At 40.4% G+C, this 19,224-nt stretch overlaps 1 protein-coding gene across 1 annotated transcript; it reads right to left on the reverse strand.

Annotated features, from left to right (window-relative positions):
- Positions 1 to 4,398: 4,398 nt before the first annotated feature.
- trpv4 (transient receptor potential cation channel, subfamily V, member 4) lies at positions 4,399 to 17,937 on the reverse strand. Its single transcript, XM_008418708.3, has 17 exons — positions 17,666 to 17,937; positions 16,744 to 16,825; positions 15,500 to 15,945; positions 14,920 to 15,095; positions 13,196 to 13,348; positions 12,231 to 12,371; positions 10,628 to 10,926; positions 9,212 to 9,388; positions 8,968 to 9,126; positions 8,355 to 8,450; positions 8,182 to 8,255; positions 7,741 to 7,906; positions 7,593 to 7,659; positions 7,174 to 7,463; positions 6,752 to 6,879; positions 5,880 to 6,001; positions 4,399 to 5,777 (listed from the first exon to the last, which is right to left on the reverse strand). The coding sequence occupies exons 2-17, from the start codon at positions 16,750 to 16,752 to the stop codon at positions 5,680 to 5,682; spliced, it is 2,601 nt and encodes an 866-aa protein (XP_008416930.2). The 5' UTR covers positions 16,753 to 16,825; positions 17,666 to 17,937; the 3' UTR covers positions 4,399 to 5,679.
- Between the last annotated feature and the right edge of the window lie 1,287 nt (positions 17,938 to 19,224).

Raw genomic sequence — 19,224 nt, forward strand, 5'->3', positions numbered from 1 at the left:
CAGAAAAATGGGGGACATAAATGGTTTTATTTTCTGGGTTGTGCTTTGGAGACAACTCTTCAGCAGTGGAAAAGGGAAGTTGGGTTACTAAGAATGCAATTTACATACGTGGGCAAAAAGAGGCAAGTACTCCAGAAACAACAGGTGCACTATCCCATTTTTCAAACCCGATGCAGCAGCGATGGGAGCTCAAACTGCAGCTTGCTGTTGTTCTAGATATTTGTGCGACACAAAGCTTTGCAAAAGGAATTCATACGCCTTGAACTGTTTTCACATTTTATCACATGACGACCACAAACGTCAGCGGGATCCGTGTTTAAGACCAAAACAAAGCAGTTTATAACGGTGAAAAGGAGGCAACGTTTATAAATTATTATAAAAATCTACGTTAATAAAATTGGGAAAATTGTGGCTTCCAAATGTGTTCAGTACAATGAGAGTTAATACCTTTTTAAACCACATCTTGCTGTGGTTTAGGCTTTGATTAAACCGTTCTATTACAGCTCTGACTCAGTGTTTATGGTCGTTGTCCTCCTGGAAGATGAACATCAAGCCCTGTTCTCAAGCCTTTACATCCAGATATGATCTTCATGTTGCTCCATTCATCTCCCCAACAACTGCTGTTTTTCTGCCCCCGTTCAAGAAAAGCATCCCTGTTTGCCGTGTCCAAAACTGCAAATGAGCTTTCACTTTTTAGCTGTGGTGGCACCGACTTAGTGTTAAAACAACAGGCAACACTGGATTTTATTTAGTGTAACAGAGTAAAGAAGTGGCAGAATGCATACAGAAATGTTCAGTTTTTTTTAATTCTTCTGTTTTACTATTATACGCTACTTTCTTTCAGTTTATCGCATAAAGTCTCGTTGATATAATGAAATTAAAAAAACATGTTTGCTTGATATCTAAATTAAATGCATAATGACAGCCTTTTTTTTTGTAATCTCATAGCTAATCTCTGCACTTAACAGCACAGATATCCTCAAGAACTCAGCACAGACCCTTCCTGTTCTCCCTCCTAGTCTCTCTGCCCACCGAAAACACCAGATAATCCCCAGGCTGATGAGGCAGCCGCCTCCACCAGAGCATGCGGCGGCACTGGGAGACACCGAGCGCTGATTTCACACACACTCGCTCACACAGAAAAAGAGCTCTGTGGAGCAGAAATGCTCCTCTTATTAGCAAAACTCATTCACCTGCATGCCACATTGAGTCCTTGGCAATTTCACAATAAATCACAAGAGACGCCCACCGAGGCCGGCGGAGCCGAGCTGCAGCTCCGCCACGGCCGTGCCCTCGCCTGTCAGTTTAGACACTCTGAATCATTTCGGGTTCACTGGCCTCATTTCATCTCATATGGACTGAAAGGTCATCTCACACGCCACCTGACCAATATGTCTCTGGCTCTTCATCTCCCAGTGCTTCCAGTGATTGCTCATTCTATTTAGAAATGTCACTCTTCTTGGCAGAAATATTTTGTCGGGAAGAATTAAAGAAGAAAGTCAGGAAAAAGGGGAGGATCGTTTGTTTTTCTGCAGAGACAAGATGTCGATTTTTTATGCACATACAGTGTCCTGGAGGAGATTAACACCACCTAAAACGTTCAACATCTACATATTATGTATTTTTTATGCGATAGACCAAAACAAAGTTCAGCCAGGAAACTCCTTCCAATTTTTTAAATGCATATTTATGAGCCAATTTATTATAATTTTGAGTTTGTCGTCCAGGATCCATTCTCTGTGGAGATGCTGTTCTACAAGTTATGGAGTAGTGAGTGCATCTTTGCACTCTGAATATGGATTGTGCGTGTCGGGAACTGAGGAGAGGGTCTCTGACCTTGAGGCCTAAGCGGGGTGCTGAGGTTTTTAGAGGGGCCGAAGAGAACCGGGCAGAAGCTGCCAGCAGCAAAAACAGCATGCAGGAAGGAAGCAGGGAGTGAAGTGTTGAGTACATTATTTCATTAGACTGGCCAAATTATTATGAGATACTTTTCAGCATGTAAAAACGATTATGGGTAAAGCAGCAGCGCAGACAGGTTGACTATCTGAGCAACAGCTCCAAAAAGCTCTGCTCACATTTGTGTACTCCACAAATCTGGCATTTATGAAAGAGTGGCAAGACTGTTGAAAAGCACAAGACGTCCTGTTTGCGATTTGACACAAACTACTGTATATAAGGTAAAACAGCAAAATGTAGAGGAAGGCGCTCTGGTCAGATGGGACCAAATCTGAAAACTTTAGCTTATAAAACAGTGGATGGTAGAAAATTAAGACCCTCAACCCACCATCCCCACCTTGATAGTGGCAGCATTATGCTATGTGAATGCTTTTCTTAAAGAGGGACAAGAAGCTGGTGGTTAATAGGAAGATGGATGGGCCTAAATGCAGGGGGGAAAAAACCTGCTGGAGGCTGTAAAACACTAGAAACTGGACCAGAGATCCAGCTACCAGCAGCACAACATCTCTAAAATCTACAGTAAACTGGTTTGGACTAAAGCATTATTTACTTGTTAGAATAAGCAATTCAAAGGTCTAGACCTAATTCCAGCTGAGAGTCTGCTGTAAGACTTTACATGACCTTCACAGGCTCTCCTTCCAGTTTGACCACGCTTAGCTGTTTTGCAAAGAATGAGACAATATTTCTGTTTCAGTAGCTGCACAAATCTGATAGACACAGTCTAACAGACTCGCTGCTGAAATTACTGTGAAAGGTGGGTCTACAAAGTATTGACTCAGACGAACACTTTACCTTCCACTTCACAACCGTGCATTCTTTTTGTTTGTCTCCTTAAAGTGTCTCCAATGTGAGGTTTGTGGTCGTAGTGTGACAAGATGTGAAAGTTCAAGATGTCTCAATGCTTTTCCTAGGCACTGTAAGTTGGTTTAAATGATTGTTCACAGTGAACGGTATGATGTTTCTGCTCTGTTTCAGAAGATGCAAGTCTGAAGTGTCGCTTAGTCAAAAAAAAAAAAGGGGGGGATTTAGCACAAGTCCGGTCTTGTGTCCTCATTAGACCAGTCAGCCTAAACATCTTAAAGCCTAACTGGCTGAACAATAGCTGAACAATTTGTCCTTCCAAAACCTAAGCTAGTTAGTCACCATCAGACCTCCTGGCTGAGGGAGTAAACTTTCCCTTCTGTGCGGTTACCAAACAAGGGCCGTTACAACACAGTCCCGTCTGGCTGTCACTTGGTTCGTTGAGACACATTTGTGGCAGCCAGCAGACGCCTGCTGCAAGCAGACGAGCCATTTTGTTAACAGCTCACACTTCCTGTGCAAGCGTGTGGTTCCAGAGTTGCTGACAGTGACACTTGCAGGACCGAGCCCTGCCCTACTTAACGGGGTGAAGGGAGGAGGGCAGGCCAAGTTGTCAGCAGTGCTAGGTGCTCACTGCTTAGATAAACCTGCAGGATTAGTGGCCCAGTTAAAGTTGGGGCAAAGAGGATTAGCCTCTTCTTGGAGGTGGTGAGAGATTCCCTGTGTCCTTCAGCGCTGCTGGCCTCAGACGCAGATGGGAGAGAGGAGGAGGAGGATGTGAGATGACGGATGAGGCCTTCGCCATCATGAGTGTGAAAATCTTCAGAGGAGGAGGAAAAACAAGGTGAAATGATGAAAGGGAAAAAGGAATTAACCAGTTTGTAGTTTTTTAGCTCTGTTAGGAAAGAAGGAAGATCGCTGAGGACACCTGAGGTCGTCTGGAGAAAATATTCCAAAGAAGCAGCATCCTCTGCACACTGACCTTTCAATATTTGCAGTCGAAGATTACATTTATAATATCTATGTCCAAAAACAGCACAGCAGACAAAACACACACACACACACACACACACACACACACACACACACACACACACACACACACACACACACACACGCACACACACACGCACACACACGACTTTTCACTCTGTAAAAACTTTAGACCTCTGCTGCCATCAACAGACCAACGTTGGAATTGCAGTCATATTAAACAACTTTTTTCAGCATTAGGGTTTAATTACATTCTTTATAAATAATTTCATAATTGTTGGTGATAATATGCTGTTTCTTGAAAAAACTGTCCGACTTGCATGCAAGCTAGTTTTCCTTACTCAAAAGAGGTTTAAGGAGACATTTAAGTTTTTAGTTGATAGAAAAAGTTTAGCACTGATTAAAAACAAAGTTGTAATGTTTTATGCCTCAATCACAAACCAATTTTTATATTTTCTAATTCTTTATCTAATTTAGTTGTGTATATTAAAAAAAAACATTTTTGTTCCCAGAATTTGTTTTCATTGTGGATTCTGATTCACGTATCTTTTATTGTTTTCTAATCTCATTTAAAATGTAATTTTTTTGAAGATGCTGATTATATATAAAAATAATCTTCACCTGCACAGAAACAAATAAAGACTCAAGTTAATGGTTTATAAAATCTGTCAGTGTTTACTGTTCTTTATGGCAATGTAAAAACAATACACTAATGCATAGACATGTTGGAGAAATGTAAACAGAGACCAATGATTTGTGACCTTAAGGCAGTAGTGGACCTGTAAAAACAATGAAACGCAGGTCCTGTAGCACAATGATGCACATGTAACCCTGCATGCAGCCGATGCCCATTAAGGGAAAAAAGGGACGACGCTGTTTAGGGCACAATGCCAACTGCACTGAAAACGCTGCAGCAAATTGAGGGGAAGTATACAATGGTTCGGACTAAGAGTTGATTATGCAAATACCGCAGCTGCAAAGGAACAATAACTCTGCAAATTCAAAGACAAGCCACAACACGAAGGGCTATTGTCTTGATTTGCATATTTGCTTGACAACTATAACCTGCCCATCTTGTTCGGGATGACGTCTTTGTATTCATGTAATAATGTGCACATCAGAAGTTGGCATAGTGCATTGTTTCATCTCAATTGACAGCTGTTCTGCCCAAGCTGCCAGTTCAAATCTGTTCTTTTCATGGGAGTGCATTTCATTAATACAATATAAAGAAAGATTTTAAAAACATATGGTGCATAAATTGGATATATCCTGAAACTTTCCACCTACGAAATATTCTAAGCAGCATGCAGAGAACAGTCTCTAAGGTTAAGTTTTTAATATAAGGTAAGCTACTTGCTATCTCTATCTTTGCTGGATAACACTTTTGGAAAGAAAAAAATAAAAGATCTTGCAGTGTGATCGTAGCTGCAAAAATAATATAAAAATGTGCTAATGCAGTGATAATCTGTTTATGCTTATTAGAAAAGCTATAAAGCTGTTTACTTTCAGAATATAGGAACACTCCGAATGCTGAAATGATCCGATTTCCCTGAGTGATCGCCCACTACTGTCTGACATGCAGAGTTGAACAGAACATTAAGGATTTAGGGTTCCTACGCCTCTGTACAAGTAAAAACAAAAACAAACTAATTACAAACTGCAGCTTATCTTCTACCAAGAGCAAACATTTACTGTTACAATATCTCCGGGTTTGTTTTCACCTATAACTGTGTGCTCAGTGTCAGTCTGCAGGATTAAACCTCTGTTATTTTACAAATAAAACATTATATTACTCTACGTTCTGCCTGTGAATTTCTGGCGTGAGTCATGTGCGAATTGGGAGGCTTATTGACCAAAAATATCTCCTGAAACGTAATACCAGAGTCGGCGGCTTTGACACAAGAATGAACAGAGTCTCTGCAGGCTTCGCTATCTTGGCGTCAGGGGCTCCATCTCTACCACCAGATCATGAGAGCGAGGGCCTCTGCTTAACTCCACCACCCGAGGGATCATAGTGGACCAGCGGTCTGAGGGAGAGAAAAACAATCCAATCGTACACATGCATGTGGTCCAAACGACTGGATTCTGTTAAACGGGAATGAATTTAATCACAGCCGTCAGGATCTCACCTCTCCTCAGGCTTTTGACACCTGGCTGCACCCCGTTGGTTTGGCTCATATCAGTCTTGCCCGGATCCTCACTGATTATTGCAAGGTTCTGATTCCAGTGGCACCAATTTACCTCGTCCACCCTGAAGGAGCAACACACCGTTCTGACTGACAACAGCCTCAGATCTGTTTGTGTTATGTTGTAGACTAACCAAAAAGTAGAGAATAAATTTAAAGTAGAAAATGAAATGGAAACAAAGATGGCCAAAATAATGAGTAGCTCCATTTGCACTTTGTCACAAGCTATGTGGTGAACACAGAAAAGCTGAGGAAGAAGATGCTTTTGGTCAGAAATATAACAACTGTACTACATGAAATCTACAAAATAAAACAGAGTGTGGTGGTATTATGCTGTGGGATTGTAGTACAAATAGAGACTTAAAGACTTTATGAAGGGATACCAACGTTTTACTTGAACAGTTTCAATCAAAGAATATTCATGTGTTGGAACGGTCCAGTCAAAGTCCAGACCTAAACCTTTGTCACTTTTCAGATTTTCATTCGCAAATGTTTTGAAAACCATTCATCGTTTTTCTTAAACTCCACAATTGTGTGCTGGTTTGTCACTTAAAACCTAAAAAAAAAATCACAAAATAAAATCATAAAATAATTGTATTTTTTCATATATTATTATTTAATTCATAATAAATACAATAATAGTATTTATTTTTTTAATAAACAAAATAATTGTATTTATTTTTTATTTTATTTATTTATAATTATAAAGTAATAATTTTAATCATAATTATAAAATTTTTAGTGTGAAAACGTTAGTTTTTTTTTTTTTTGTCATCATAGGGCTGTATGAAGAGGTCAAGGGTCCCAGTAAATACCTGAAACACCACCGTCGATCTGGTGAACCATCTAGGTTCTTCCCCACAGTCACCATCTCCCCGGCTCGGAAAGACTTGCGAATACACACTGGGAACGCGCGCTCGATGTCCAAGATAGTCGTTGCCCACTGCAAGTAAAGCAAGTCAATAGCAGGGATTCAATTTGAGGGACTTTCAGCTAATTTGGCATATTTTTCTGAAGTTCACCCATCACAGTGACATTTGCTCTTTCGGCGAGATAATTTGGACTTTGTGGGTGTAAAAGTTTGCTATGTTAGCTGGATTTTGTCAGCAGGATAATTTTTTGGGGGGGAGGGGATTTAAGGATTTAAGTATATCTGAAATCTCTCTGCGAGAATCCTCTTTTTAATCTAACAATTATAAAAAGAAAAAAAGACTTGGGTTAGAATAAAAGCCGTCACCTGAAGTTTCCAGATCTTCTTGCTCTCTTTGGATACCTGTCCCACTGTCTCCCCCATCAAGGCAATCAACATGTTGAGTAGCAGCACAAAGGTGAGGATAATATAGGAGACTAAGAGGATGAGAAAAACTCCAGGGTATAGTGCACTGTGGATCATGTCCAAATCTCCCATCCCGATAGTCAGTTCGAACAGGTCCAGAAGGAAAGTGCTGAAAGTGTCTGGGTTCCTGCAGTAGGTGGTGGAGTTCTTAGCAGACTCCGTGGGACAAACTGGCAACAGAGACACCAAGGCTGCAGGACAGAAACAGAGTAGGGCGCTTAACATGTCAGTCTAGAAGCATGAGGCTAAATATGAGTGAGGCTCACTCATATTAGAGTGAGCCTCACTCAGAGTTAGAGGGAGGCTAACTCTTAGCTCACCTGAAGCATAACCAATCATAAAGAGCACATAGACAAGCAGGAATCTGAACAGATCTTTGAAAAGAATCTGTAAGGTAAAAAACAAGAAAAGTCAAGGTATGCACAAAGTGCAGAGCATTCAGTCAGGGGTCAGAGTTTATCATCTGACCTTCTGAATCATGATGCTGTAGGTACCAGTGAGCTTCAGGCCTCTGGTAAAGTAAAGCGTGTTCATCCACCCCAGGACGAGTGCAAACACCATCACAGCGACGTAGGCTTTGATGCCAGACAGGTAGAGAGCAGCAGTGATGATAATCAGGACAGCGTAGATGAAGCTGGACAAAGCAGGAGGGAAAGATTTGTTAATGTTGTAAATGAAATGGAGCTTATTAAAATATCAACATCGCAGCTGATGATTCAAATCAACATGTGTTGAACTGATGCCAGACATCCTCATCTTTGAAACTATAAAAAAAAAAAAAAACGGCAAGAAGTGTGAGTAATTACGTGATTAAGTGGGTGACTTAATTAAGAGGATGTTAAATTTGCCTTGGATAAAAGTCTTAAAGAGACACAAGAGGAGGTACAAAGATGGAGGAAAGAGACTTACTACAGCAGCTGAAAGGATCCATCAAAAACTAAAGATTTCACCTCAGGACACTTTCTCAGCAGGATGTTCTTAACCTGCAGAGACACACGGAAGCATTTCACCGGCAACACGTTGTTACATGGTGGTTTAATGACACAGTGACTACAGGGAATAAATAAGGTATAATAATTTACATTTGTGAAGAAAAAGAAGATCGCCGATGCCAGTGTTACAATCTCTCCAGCCATCCGTAAATAGTCAGATGAGGTCTTGTAGGGGTAAGGAGGCGGCTAAAGAAATGTCCCAAACAAAAAAAAAAAGGATTTAGTTAAATCGGTGTTAAAATTGACTGCAAAGACACACGGGACAAAATTATACTTAAACTCACACACATTCAAAAATTATATGTAATAAAGCTCTTAAGCTTGTCTTTGTGTTTAATGTGGCAGCTGAGTGCCTTCAGAGATGAGAGATTTGACAGCATTCTTCTGTGATCTCCTCAACTGAGAGCTATGGAGTAACTTTACATGGCAGGTGCTCATTCTCTTTCAGAAAATATCGAAGCAAGGGTAAAGTCTTCATAAGCCTTCTGTGAGTATTTGTTATAGACAGATGAAGGCAAGCTTTCATGTTTTGGCCACAATTGCAAACACCATGACTGGCATAAAAACAGCACCAGTATCACGGAAAGAGCAGGGAAAAAATGTGGGTGGCAGCATCATGCTGTGAGGCAGGGGAGACGTTGTGTTACATAGAAACCAATAAAATAAAGCCAAATATATGTGGCTAACGCTGAGTCACACCAACCTCCTTCATTGTTGGGTGGTAATACGCCACCAAGGTGAAGATGATCATGGAGATGAGGTAGGACACCACGCTGATGTAAAAAGTGGCAGCAGCAAACTTCTGCCACTTGGCCATCAGCAGCTCATTGATGGGCTCCACAGCCAGCATCTCGTGTACTTTCTGAAGAAAAATTAAGCATTTAACATAAACTAACACCCTTTTTTTTCCAAATGCAAATAAAATATTCTTGGGATTTTTTTTTTACCTCATTGCTGTTGTATACTAGAATCTCAAGCACAGATGGTTCCTCTCCACATGTGTCCAATGAGGACAGGTCGTAGAGGGAGGAGTACACTGGACCGTAAGCCCAGTCCTTAAATTTACGTGACAGATGACGAACTTCTTCATCTTTGACCTCACGTCGAATGATATGCTGGAAAACCTGGAGGAATATAGGGGAACTGAGTTCTAGTCTTTGAGATTTAATTTAAAACTCAAATATATTTTAGAGAGAGAAAAACAATCTTGAAAATAAGAGACATAAATCACAACTGGCCTTTTAGATGTTTTTTGAACCAGACCATTTTAAAACACATATCCTCTAAAAGAGGAAGCACTTTTGTATTCATGGATGATAATGTTGCACCTGTAACGTCATCATCTTTAAATCTGTCAGTCTGTTTGACTGTGGACAAAAAAAAGACCTTTCTGACAGAACTATGGCAAATAAATGTGCAGTTGCTCTTTGGCAACAGAAAAAAGATGAAAAAGATCAAGTGAAGACATATGAGGTAACTCTGTGGAAGCAAACAGCAATGAACAGTTTTTATTTTTTTTAAAAACCCTCTGTTGGACAGATTGCCCCCAGGATTAGATAACAATTAGATCTGGAGAACACAACATTGGCTAGGACAGAGAGTTTATACAGAGTCAACTGTTAGACCTGTGGGGCGACTGTGTGTTGTTTGTGAGCATAAAGTCTATCAAGTTAGAAAGTGCATACTTTTACAGAGGTCTTAGCTTGTTTTTTTTCTGTACAAAATGACTGTGAATATCCACCAATAATCAGTCTAATTGTTAAATCAATGCCTCCTCTCCCCAAACATACATCCAGATTGTTTAACCACAATATTTAGGTTAAACACTGACTTGTTTTGTTCTTAGTGTCTGATCCAAATTTCTTCTGGGTAAAACTCATTTGGAGTTGTGTGTCCTTGGTGTGATATTGTTTCACCTTCAAGTACACTGAAACCCTCAGAGGCCGTAAATACGGGGCGCTTATGTGGAGAAAAGTGAGACTTGCACGATCATTGCATGGCTGACAGAGGAGTGTTGATACCCTGGACATCAAAATAACAAAGCTGCTCAGAACAAGAGCAGAAATCCCAATGTTTGAACTACATCCTGACAGTAATATAGCAATTTAAATGATAAGTCACAAGTTGTCATACTGAAAGCCTTAATTCTTCACTGAATTACAGGTAGACTGGGAACATTACAACAATTCTATTCTATTCTATTCTATTCTATTCTATTCTATTCTATTCTATTCTATTCTATTCTATTCTATTCTATTCTATTCTATTCTATTCTATTCTATTCTATTCTATTCTATTCTATTCTATGTTTAATAATACAGACAGGATGCATGAGGATCCAATGACACTGTGAACGTATCTACCCCAATTTTTCCAAGTTTGGCGGCCATCATGAGGGGTGACATGCCGTCGTTGTTGAGTATCGTCTCCAGGTTGCAGTCTGGGAAGAGCTTGGCACACTTAATCAGCAGCAGGTCGTACATCTTTGTGAGGAAACGAGTGTTGTCCTTGGTGTTGTCGGCGATGTGCACGAGCGCGTGCAGCACAGTGTTTCCGCGTGAATCCTGGCGCCGCAGGTCGGCCTTCTTGTGTGGATTTTCTGTCAGGTAGTGCACTATGTCAGGCTGGTTGGTGCAGGCGGCCAGAGAGAGGGGAAGCTCACCTGAAGGGGAACGGAACAGTTCCTTCAGATTGAACGTATTAGAAAAAAAAAAAAAACATGAATAGCAGGGTTAATTAAGAGCCGTAGCTGGCATCTGTAGTTTTTCACAAAGCAGACTAAACACGGATCACAGATCCGACTTAAATCCTCTGCATGAAAGCTGCACAATTAGTGGCTGTTCGAGGGAGGGGCGCAGAGGGGCCAGAGTGCCAAAGGCAGCTGCTGAAAATGAGCCGTTGCCATGGGTGACAGATTACTTTGTCACCTCACATAGAAACGCTCCTCTTCATGGATTTGCACGGGTGCATGCAGAGAGTTAGCGTGAGCCTAAATCCCATTAGCCAACAGCCCTGCCAGGTTCCTGTTCACCTCACCGCAAAGCTCCGCAGCAAATTACTCACACTGTGCCCCGGACACGCTGGGATTGGGGAATGACAACCATGCTAAGTGAAAATAGAAATCCTCACCTCTGTGCTGAAAAAGGAATATGACACTTGATTTTAATCGAAAAAGTTATTTGGATTTAAGAAAAGGTAAAATATTATAAAAGTAAGCAAAACTTTACATTTTTCTACTTTAAAGAAAGACTTGTTGATTCTTTACGACGATTGCTAATGAATGTTTTATTTCGTCATGAATAAAAGAATGAAGCAAATATTCCAAGAGGTTCGATAGTAATGACTGAGGTTAAATTGTCACTGTAGCCAGCAGAGGACGCCATTAAGCTTAGTCACCTCTAATTGTTTGTCCTGCCTGCGTTAAGGTCAGAGAGGCTCTTCCTACCAGTAGAGGATGTTTACGTTTCCAAACTGCAGAACACAGACATCTTTCACTGTCTCAGTATAATGCTCGTCTTTTTACATGGTTATGGAGCATTTTAAGTAGCAAATTCTCGTACCATACTTCAAAAACATTTAGGTGGAGTATCCTGTCCACATTTTTCTCCTGCCTGCCAAAATCTGCCACATTCAACATAAAAAGAGGGTGAGGTTCTGATGTCACTTTCATTTTTTTTTTTTTTTGGCAGCGAAGGCATCTGCGTCTTAGAAAAAACTTTCCATGCTTTCACATTTCAACGCTGCCAGCCACTTCGGAAAATAATTCAAAACACAGACGTGAGTTAAAAACAGTGTAACCAAAATGGGTAGAGGGGGAGATAGAAATGAGACAGCGAAATTACAAGAACAGCACATTATTGCAAAGATAAAAACCAGACTTGGTGAGAGTCAGAATGAAGTGTTGCAAGACTGGAAACACAGAAGCACAACAACGTCTGCTTCTTGATGGCAAAAACGTTGCTTTACCAAAGTAGAAGTAGCCGCCCTCATCTTTGGGCTGGAAGAAGCGTCCCCGGGCTTGAGCGTGGACATCTGCTCCCTTCTCCATCAGCAGCTTCACATAATGCTTGCAGCGTCGCTCGATGGCGATGTGGAGCGCCGTCTGGCCTGGAGACAGAAGACAGCTGCAGGAGTTACTGCCATTCAAACCATTTCATAGCGGTAAATTGCAAACATATCACCTAAACCGAGGCTTTTTCCAAGATTTGATTACACAATGTAGGCATTTGCATTGTTGACAGAAATTTTGCAAGAACAGTTGAGCAAGGAAAAGATTTTCAACTCTGCAGTGCAATTCCACAACATGACTGTTGGGAAATGCGTCTTTGTAAAGTTGATGGTGTAAGTATGAGAGAAATCTGATTGACTATATACACTGACTATTCAGAATACCATACATTTGGTATGGTACACCAAATGCACCATGTCATGGTACTGTGCTCTGTAATTGACCACTTCGGCTGTTCACCTAAACAGACACCTTGTCACAGCCATGTTGTGGTATAACGTGAAGGCCTGTGATGCTGCGTTATAATCTAACCCTCCTTTAAACTCTTCCACAGCTTTCTCCCCGACTTGTCTGCTGTGTTGTTTTGTGTTTACGATGCTGTTTGGTCCCAAACGTTCTCTAACAAACCTCTGAGGCCTTCACAGAACATCTGCATTTATATGGAAAGTCCTTTATATACAGAAAGGCTCTGTTTATTAACGAGGTTGCTTCTGTATGGCCACTGGTTGCATTGATATTTATTTAGGGTTTTCAAAGTCAAAGGGTATGAATATAAATGAACACTACACTTCTCAGATTATAATAGTCTGAAAGGTGTTATGCAATGATCAACAGTGAGTTTCTAACAATTGCAACTACAGACAAAAAAAGATGACTATGAACATATTGTATAACATGTCACATTGTGATCTTATTTTCCTACCTCTGTAGAAGACGTCCCTGAAAGGAGTGTTTATAAACTCTCTGAGGTTTCCCGTCTTCTCTGCAATGTCCACCAGCACTGGAATGGTTTCGTTCCGACCACCGTAAAGGTTGAGCAGGGCTTTGGGAAGACACGTCTTTCCAGTGGATAGCTCTGGGAAAGATTGTAAAGACAATTACCCCTAATTCAGTCTATTTTACAAAAATAATGTTCAAAAAAATAAATGGTTCCTGAAATCTCTATTCAGGAATCATAGTGAGTAAGCAGATGTAGAGAGGACTTGTTTGTTGTCGCCCACCAGAGACAATCTCTAAAACCAACCAAAAACAACATCTAAAGAACTGCAAACATCAGTTAAGCTTCAGAAATAAAAAAGCAGCCAAAAATCCCATCCATGGGAGGGTCCTAAGCTGAAAGCCACTGCTAAACTAAAAAAGAACACAAATAAAATCCACACAAAATATCTTAATTATTCCCAAAACTTACAGGAAATTATTCAGTGGACTGATGAGAGACAAGTAGAGCTTTCTGAAGGTGTGTTTGAATGACACATTATATTTGGATGACATGAGGATGAGAATGGGAGACCTTTGGTTTGTGACCTCAAATGGTTAGTTTGGATATTCCAAAGTAAAGTTCTCAGAAGATATTATAACAAAATAATTATTTGATAGCGCTCCACAATTGACACAAAACATTTAAACTGACTGCATTCTTGGAGGAGCTACAGTAGACTGACGAGTCTCAGCTGATCTGCTTGACTGATGCAACAGGCAGGATTAACCAATCTACAGAGAAACACAGATGTGGTTTGACTGAAAAAAGGTGTTATACAATAGATCTTTAAGAAAACCACAACAAATAACAACTTTTGCAAGATTTCCCGTCAAAGAATCTGAGCAAAGACTAAGTTCAAGCCAACCTGGCTTATGCAGCAAGACAACGCAAGAAAAAACCAAAAGGTTTTGGTGAGGCCTGGTAAAAGTCTGGACTTGAATCAAGTTGAGATGCTGTGGCATGATCTCAAGCCGACCATTCATGTTTGAAAACCTGCCAAAGCAGTTGAATTAAAACAATTCTGCAAAGCTCAGTGGACCAAAATTCCCCAAAGTCGCAACAGAACAAAAGCTGTAAAAGACTCATTGGCCGTTGTTGCGAAAGCTTGATGGTAGTTTCTGCCTCCAAGGATGGCACAAACAAATATTAGTTTTTGATGAAAATTACTTTTTCATATAGCGAAATCTTTGCTTCAAACATGTGTTTTGCATTTACTGAGATTATGTTTTTTAGTCATAAGACCTCTTTGATTATCTAAAATATGCAAAAGAGACGAAAAGGCAAAAACAGAAGAAATCTGCAATGGGGGAAAAAATGTTTCCCGGCTTTGTAAAGTGAAACGAACCCTTCATCTTTAACTATCAGTCAGTCAGCTATATTTATCTCCATGAGGTTGTCAGCAGTTTGCTGTGATTTCTCTCCTCACCCTGTTATAAGCTTGAGAAAACTTCTCAGACACACAGGAAGCTTCTATTTGGCCTGACCTCAACAGGACAAAGGCTGACATCACTCCACCTTATCCCCCTCACATCCTCTCAGAGCAGCTATAGGAACAGCAAGACCAGCAGAGACACACAGAGGACCACAGTTCAAGAGTTTAAAGGGAAGGACAGAGTGTCACAGAGAGGAGATCATCAAGAGACGAAGATCAGAAGATAAGGACTCACCTCTGAACTCCTCATCTGTGAGCCTCTTCTCCTGACTTTGCAGGTATTCCAGCAGACCCTTGAGGGCCTCTGGGTCTCCACGAGACACACAGTCGAACAGTGTGAAGCGAGTGAATGTTTTCAGTACTTTTGGTTGGTCGGTGCTTTGACTCTCATCCAAAGACATCTCTGTTTTACTGAAAGGACACAGAAACACAGATTAATGCTTCTTCACGTGCTGTTTTCACTGTCATATAGCACGACTACTGAAGAATACACCGCTTCATCTAGTGTTTATTCATAGAAACTATGAATGAAATGGTTTGAGTGAGACAAATGACCTTTTAAGCAACACCAGCACTGCTGAGTGCTCTGATAAATGCACCTCTCTGTGTGTATGGTGTATGATGACGACCAGGAAAAAGCATTAGCCTAAATATTACCTCAACGGCTACAGAGGATCAAACAACATACTCTCTGTTAGGCCAAGAACGGACACAAAGTGTGTGTGTGCATACTGACAACATTTTTCCAGTTTACACAGTTTATGAACGTCTCGTTCAAGAAATGAAGGAAACACACTGAGACAGTGCAGTCTCACCCTCTTGGGAGTTTCTTCCTGCGTTTCTTCTGATTGCTTGTGTCTCCATAGGTGCCATAGTCAAAGAGGGAGTCCATGGGGGCTTTTTTAGGTCCTGGCACCACATTTGACTCATACATGGTGGTTTCCAGCAGGTCCATTGGGTTTGTAATGCCCTTCTTGAATGCACCTTGAAATTTCATCCTGAAGTTCTGTCTGCCGTCTGAGGGCTGGCCGGGCTGGCCGGGCTGGACGCCGGGCTGAGCCTGCTCCAGAGTCGTATCCAGACTTGTGTCCTGTGCTGATTGGGAGCCATCCTCGCTCTCAAACAGGTTAGAGAGTTCAGACAGTGGGAATGCGGCATCATTTTCTGCCTGAGATTTCGCACCATCTCCAGCGTTCTCAGAAGGAGCACCGAGGGTGTCCGCCTTGACGAGGTGACACCTTCTGAGCAGAGCAGAGCGGCCCTGGAACGATAACAATGGCAAAATGTTGGGGAAACGTTTAACCAGAAACACAAGTAAATATTTCTTCTCCTTGTAGTGCTTTTTCTTTATTTTTTTTTGAGTCACGACTGTCCTGCATCATTTCTTGGGAAAAAAAATTCTAAAATGAAATTACATGTACTAAAATAAAAAAATGGCTACGTATGTTTTTTGTATATATTTCTGCGGTAAGTCTTCTTTTCTTACATTTTCTTGTGTAACAACCACAAATATTAATGAATTTTATTTTGTTTTTATAAACAGATTAACATGTACAATTGAGACGTTAAAAAAAACTTATGCTTTTCATATTTGTTTACAAATTAAAACCTAAAAACTGTGGCATGCATCGATATTCAATCTGCATTAAATCTTATTCACTACTTTCTCCCTGACTGTGTTGCTCTTTGATGTCGTTTGTTCACTCGTGTTCTGTAACTAACCTGTGAGGCATTTGGAGAGGAGTATTGTTTACACTGATATAAGATTGTGCAAAAGTGGAATAGTTGACTTCTAAAAGCAATCGGTTACACTGGATCTTATTTAAAGTCGTGAGGGTAAATTGTTTTGAATACAAAAGCACACCACACTTTTCAGCTCGTTGTGCACCTTTCTACTTTCTAAAACAGTTTTTTGGTCTATCACATAAAAGCCCAATAAAAACTGCTTTTGATTAACTGACAAGAAACTGGACCTTTGTCATTTTAAAATGAGAATAATATTGAAGTAAAAGTTAAAACTCAGTCTTCTGTAGAAAACCTAGTTTTAACTCTTCTGTACCTCATTCATGCCTTTTATCGCAGTGGTGTGCAAAATTTCACTTCAGGAGAAACTGGAAATGATACTGAAGCACGTGGGCAACCTGCAAAAAATAGCAATAAAAAGGTAATATAGACTGATAGAAACAAAAAAAAAATTGCGTGTAAAGGACTGCACAAGAACTTTGTTGTAAACATTTAAGACTTGTGGAAACCACACAAAGATTTACGCTAAAACCTGATGAGCCCAGACCTTCATATGTTTAGACAAAAAAGACAACACATAAAAATATTATTGTAATGAACCAGGAAGACTGGCATTTGTAGATCAGCATGATGTCATTATGAATTTTCCAAAGCAACCTATCAAAGCTGACTTCAGCGGTAAAAGAGCAACACAAACACTCGCTCTGGGATCCAACAAAGGAAGACGAATGACTTACAACCTCTGTCTGACACAAGGGATTATAATACCTTTACACTCCAGCAGGCATTTGAATAGGTGGCTTTTGTAAAGGCAAGAAGAGCCCGGTGTGTGCTTAATGTTTTAAAGTGATGGACGGGACATTAAAAGAAGCAAACTACACACAACACTCATATTGGGTCCAGGAAGAGGAACTCCACAGTTAGAACGTGGGAGATCCTAGTGTTTCCTGGTGATAGTGTCCCAGCCCTGACAACTGCTGATGTGACATTGTCCACATTATCAGGAGGATGTGCGCATGTAGTTTCTGTGTTAAAATGACACACTAAAGACTCGAATCTTCTATTAAAATGTACCAAATTGAAGGAAGCGCAATATTGGTTGAATTTTTAAGATATGAGTCTTAGTGTGGGGGTTAAAATTTAGACTAACTTATAACACACTAATTTGTGCACTAATTTTGAGTCAAAATACACAATTTTCTCTAGCGTCTTTAGGTAGAAAAGATGAGGCAACTCACCTTTTACTCTGCTGATTCATATTTCTTTTCTTCAAAACTTCTCAATCCGCTTTGTCTCACAGTTCAAAGCTCTTGCAACTTATTTACTCTCTCCCGTCCATCGCTCCCGGTTCTTCGCTCCTGCTACCAATGTGTCTCCAACCAAATGTTTTAAACTTTGACCACAGTGCTGCCCTGCTACATGAGTCCAGCCACCGCAGACCTCAGCCGAACAACGGATGCTTTCTCTGATTTTGGGTGGGACAGACGTGGCCACCACCTTACCTAAAGAAGTGACCGCGGAAGTATGAGGTGCAGTACCACTTACAGCCACTAGAGGCGGACTACAGCACAAAGCTGCATTAGGTTAAACCGGGTATCATCCTTGGAAAACTTTTCCTTTTTCCTGGAAACTCAAAGACAAGTTGGGACAGTTGACGGTGCAACGCCAACGTTGAGGTAACAAGGTCCTCTTGTTTATTTCTGTCTTATAGTAAAAACCCGGAATGTATTTTTAGCGTGGCCACTTTAGTTAAAGTTTATTTGTCCTTACTTAAACTTAAAAAGAGCAGAGGTTATTAGTCATCTGCATCTTAGTAAAAATTAATATAATCACAATAGTGGCATGTTTCTCACCTTTTGAAAACACAGAGTTGAGTGGTCTACAAGCAGGGTGTGGCAGGCCAGCAGGCCTTAACCCTGAAGGGGAAATCATGCACACAAAAAAAACAACAACAACAAAAAAACAGGTTCCACCAGAAACCCAAATCAAACACCAGTCAATTCCTCATAGTTCAGTGACTTTTCACGCTACGTTAGGATAAAAGTGTCATCCTCTTTAGGTTTGTTGATTTGATTCTGACTTACTTTGGGTTCTTGTCATGCTATTATTTGAGTTAAATTTACTTTGTTTCATAATGGCCTTTATGTGGTTTCACAAATGGTGTTACGTTTCTCACCTATTCAAATTCACAGAGGGAAGTCAGAAGGGATCACTTGTTGTCATGTAGCAACGAAAAACAGGTTTGTCCAGAAACCCAAATTAAACACTGTTTTCTCCTGACGGTTCCTTGGATTTCAGAGGCACTTCATTGTAAAATATTAACCTAGTTTTACCACTGACCTCTACGGTGTGTGAGAAAGGTCAGGTACTAGTGTTGGCTTTGTTTTTAAATATTTCAACTAAAGAGAGCATTTCTTATTGAGACAAAAATCAAACTGAAAAGCTTTTCTGCAGAGAATATAAACAAATGTACTTTAAGGTTTTATTTGTAAGCATGTTAATGAGACTCAGTCATGACTTTCTAAGTTTTTGAAACAATACATCCAAGTGTGGATGTAAATCAGTGTGTTGACTGCATACGCAATCTTAGTTGTCTCTTTATACACAACTTGCAGACGTTGCTCTTATTTGGTCATCAGTCATTAATTTGTCATCTTTGTTTTCTATTCTGTACACTCAAGAACTGTCCTGTTTCCAATGAGCTCATGACTAGAAACAATCTCAGAAACACATTTCTTTATAAGTTCCTAACCTCAAGGACTCCTCTAAAATGTATTACAATGAAACAAAATGACCT

The sequence above is a fragment of the Poecilia reticulata genome, chromosome 9, assembly GCF_904066995.2.
Source record: "Poecilia reticulata chromosome 9, P_reticulata-male-v2, whole genome shotgun sequence".
Taxonomy (NCBI): Eukaryota; Metazoa; Chordata; class Actinopteri; order Cyprinodontiformes; family Poeciliidae; genus Poecilia; species Poecilia reticulata.

What these genes read in the sequence shown, in the direction of transcription:
- trpv4 (XM_008418708.3), bottom strand. An exon ending in CAGGGACGTCTTCTACAGAG is followed by an intron (nt 12,372 to 13,195) that starts GTAGGAAAATAA and finishes TTCTGTCTCCAG; the next exon opens with GCCAGACGGCGCTCCACATC. An exon ending in TCTTCTTTTTCTTCACAAAT is followed by an intron (nt 8,256 to 8,354) that starts GTAAATTATTAT and finishes GTGTCTCTGCAG; the next exon opens with GTTAAGAACATCCTGCTGAG.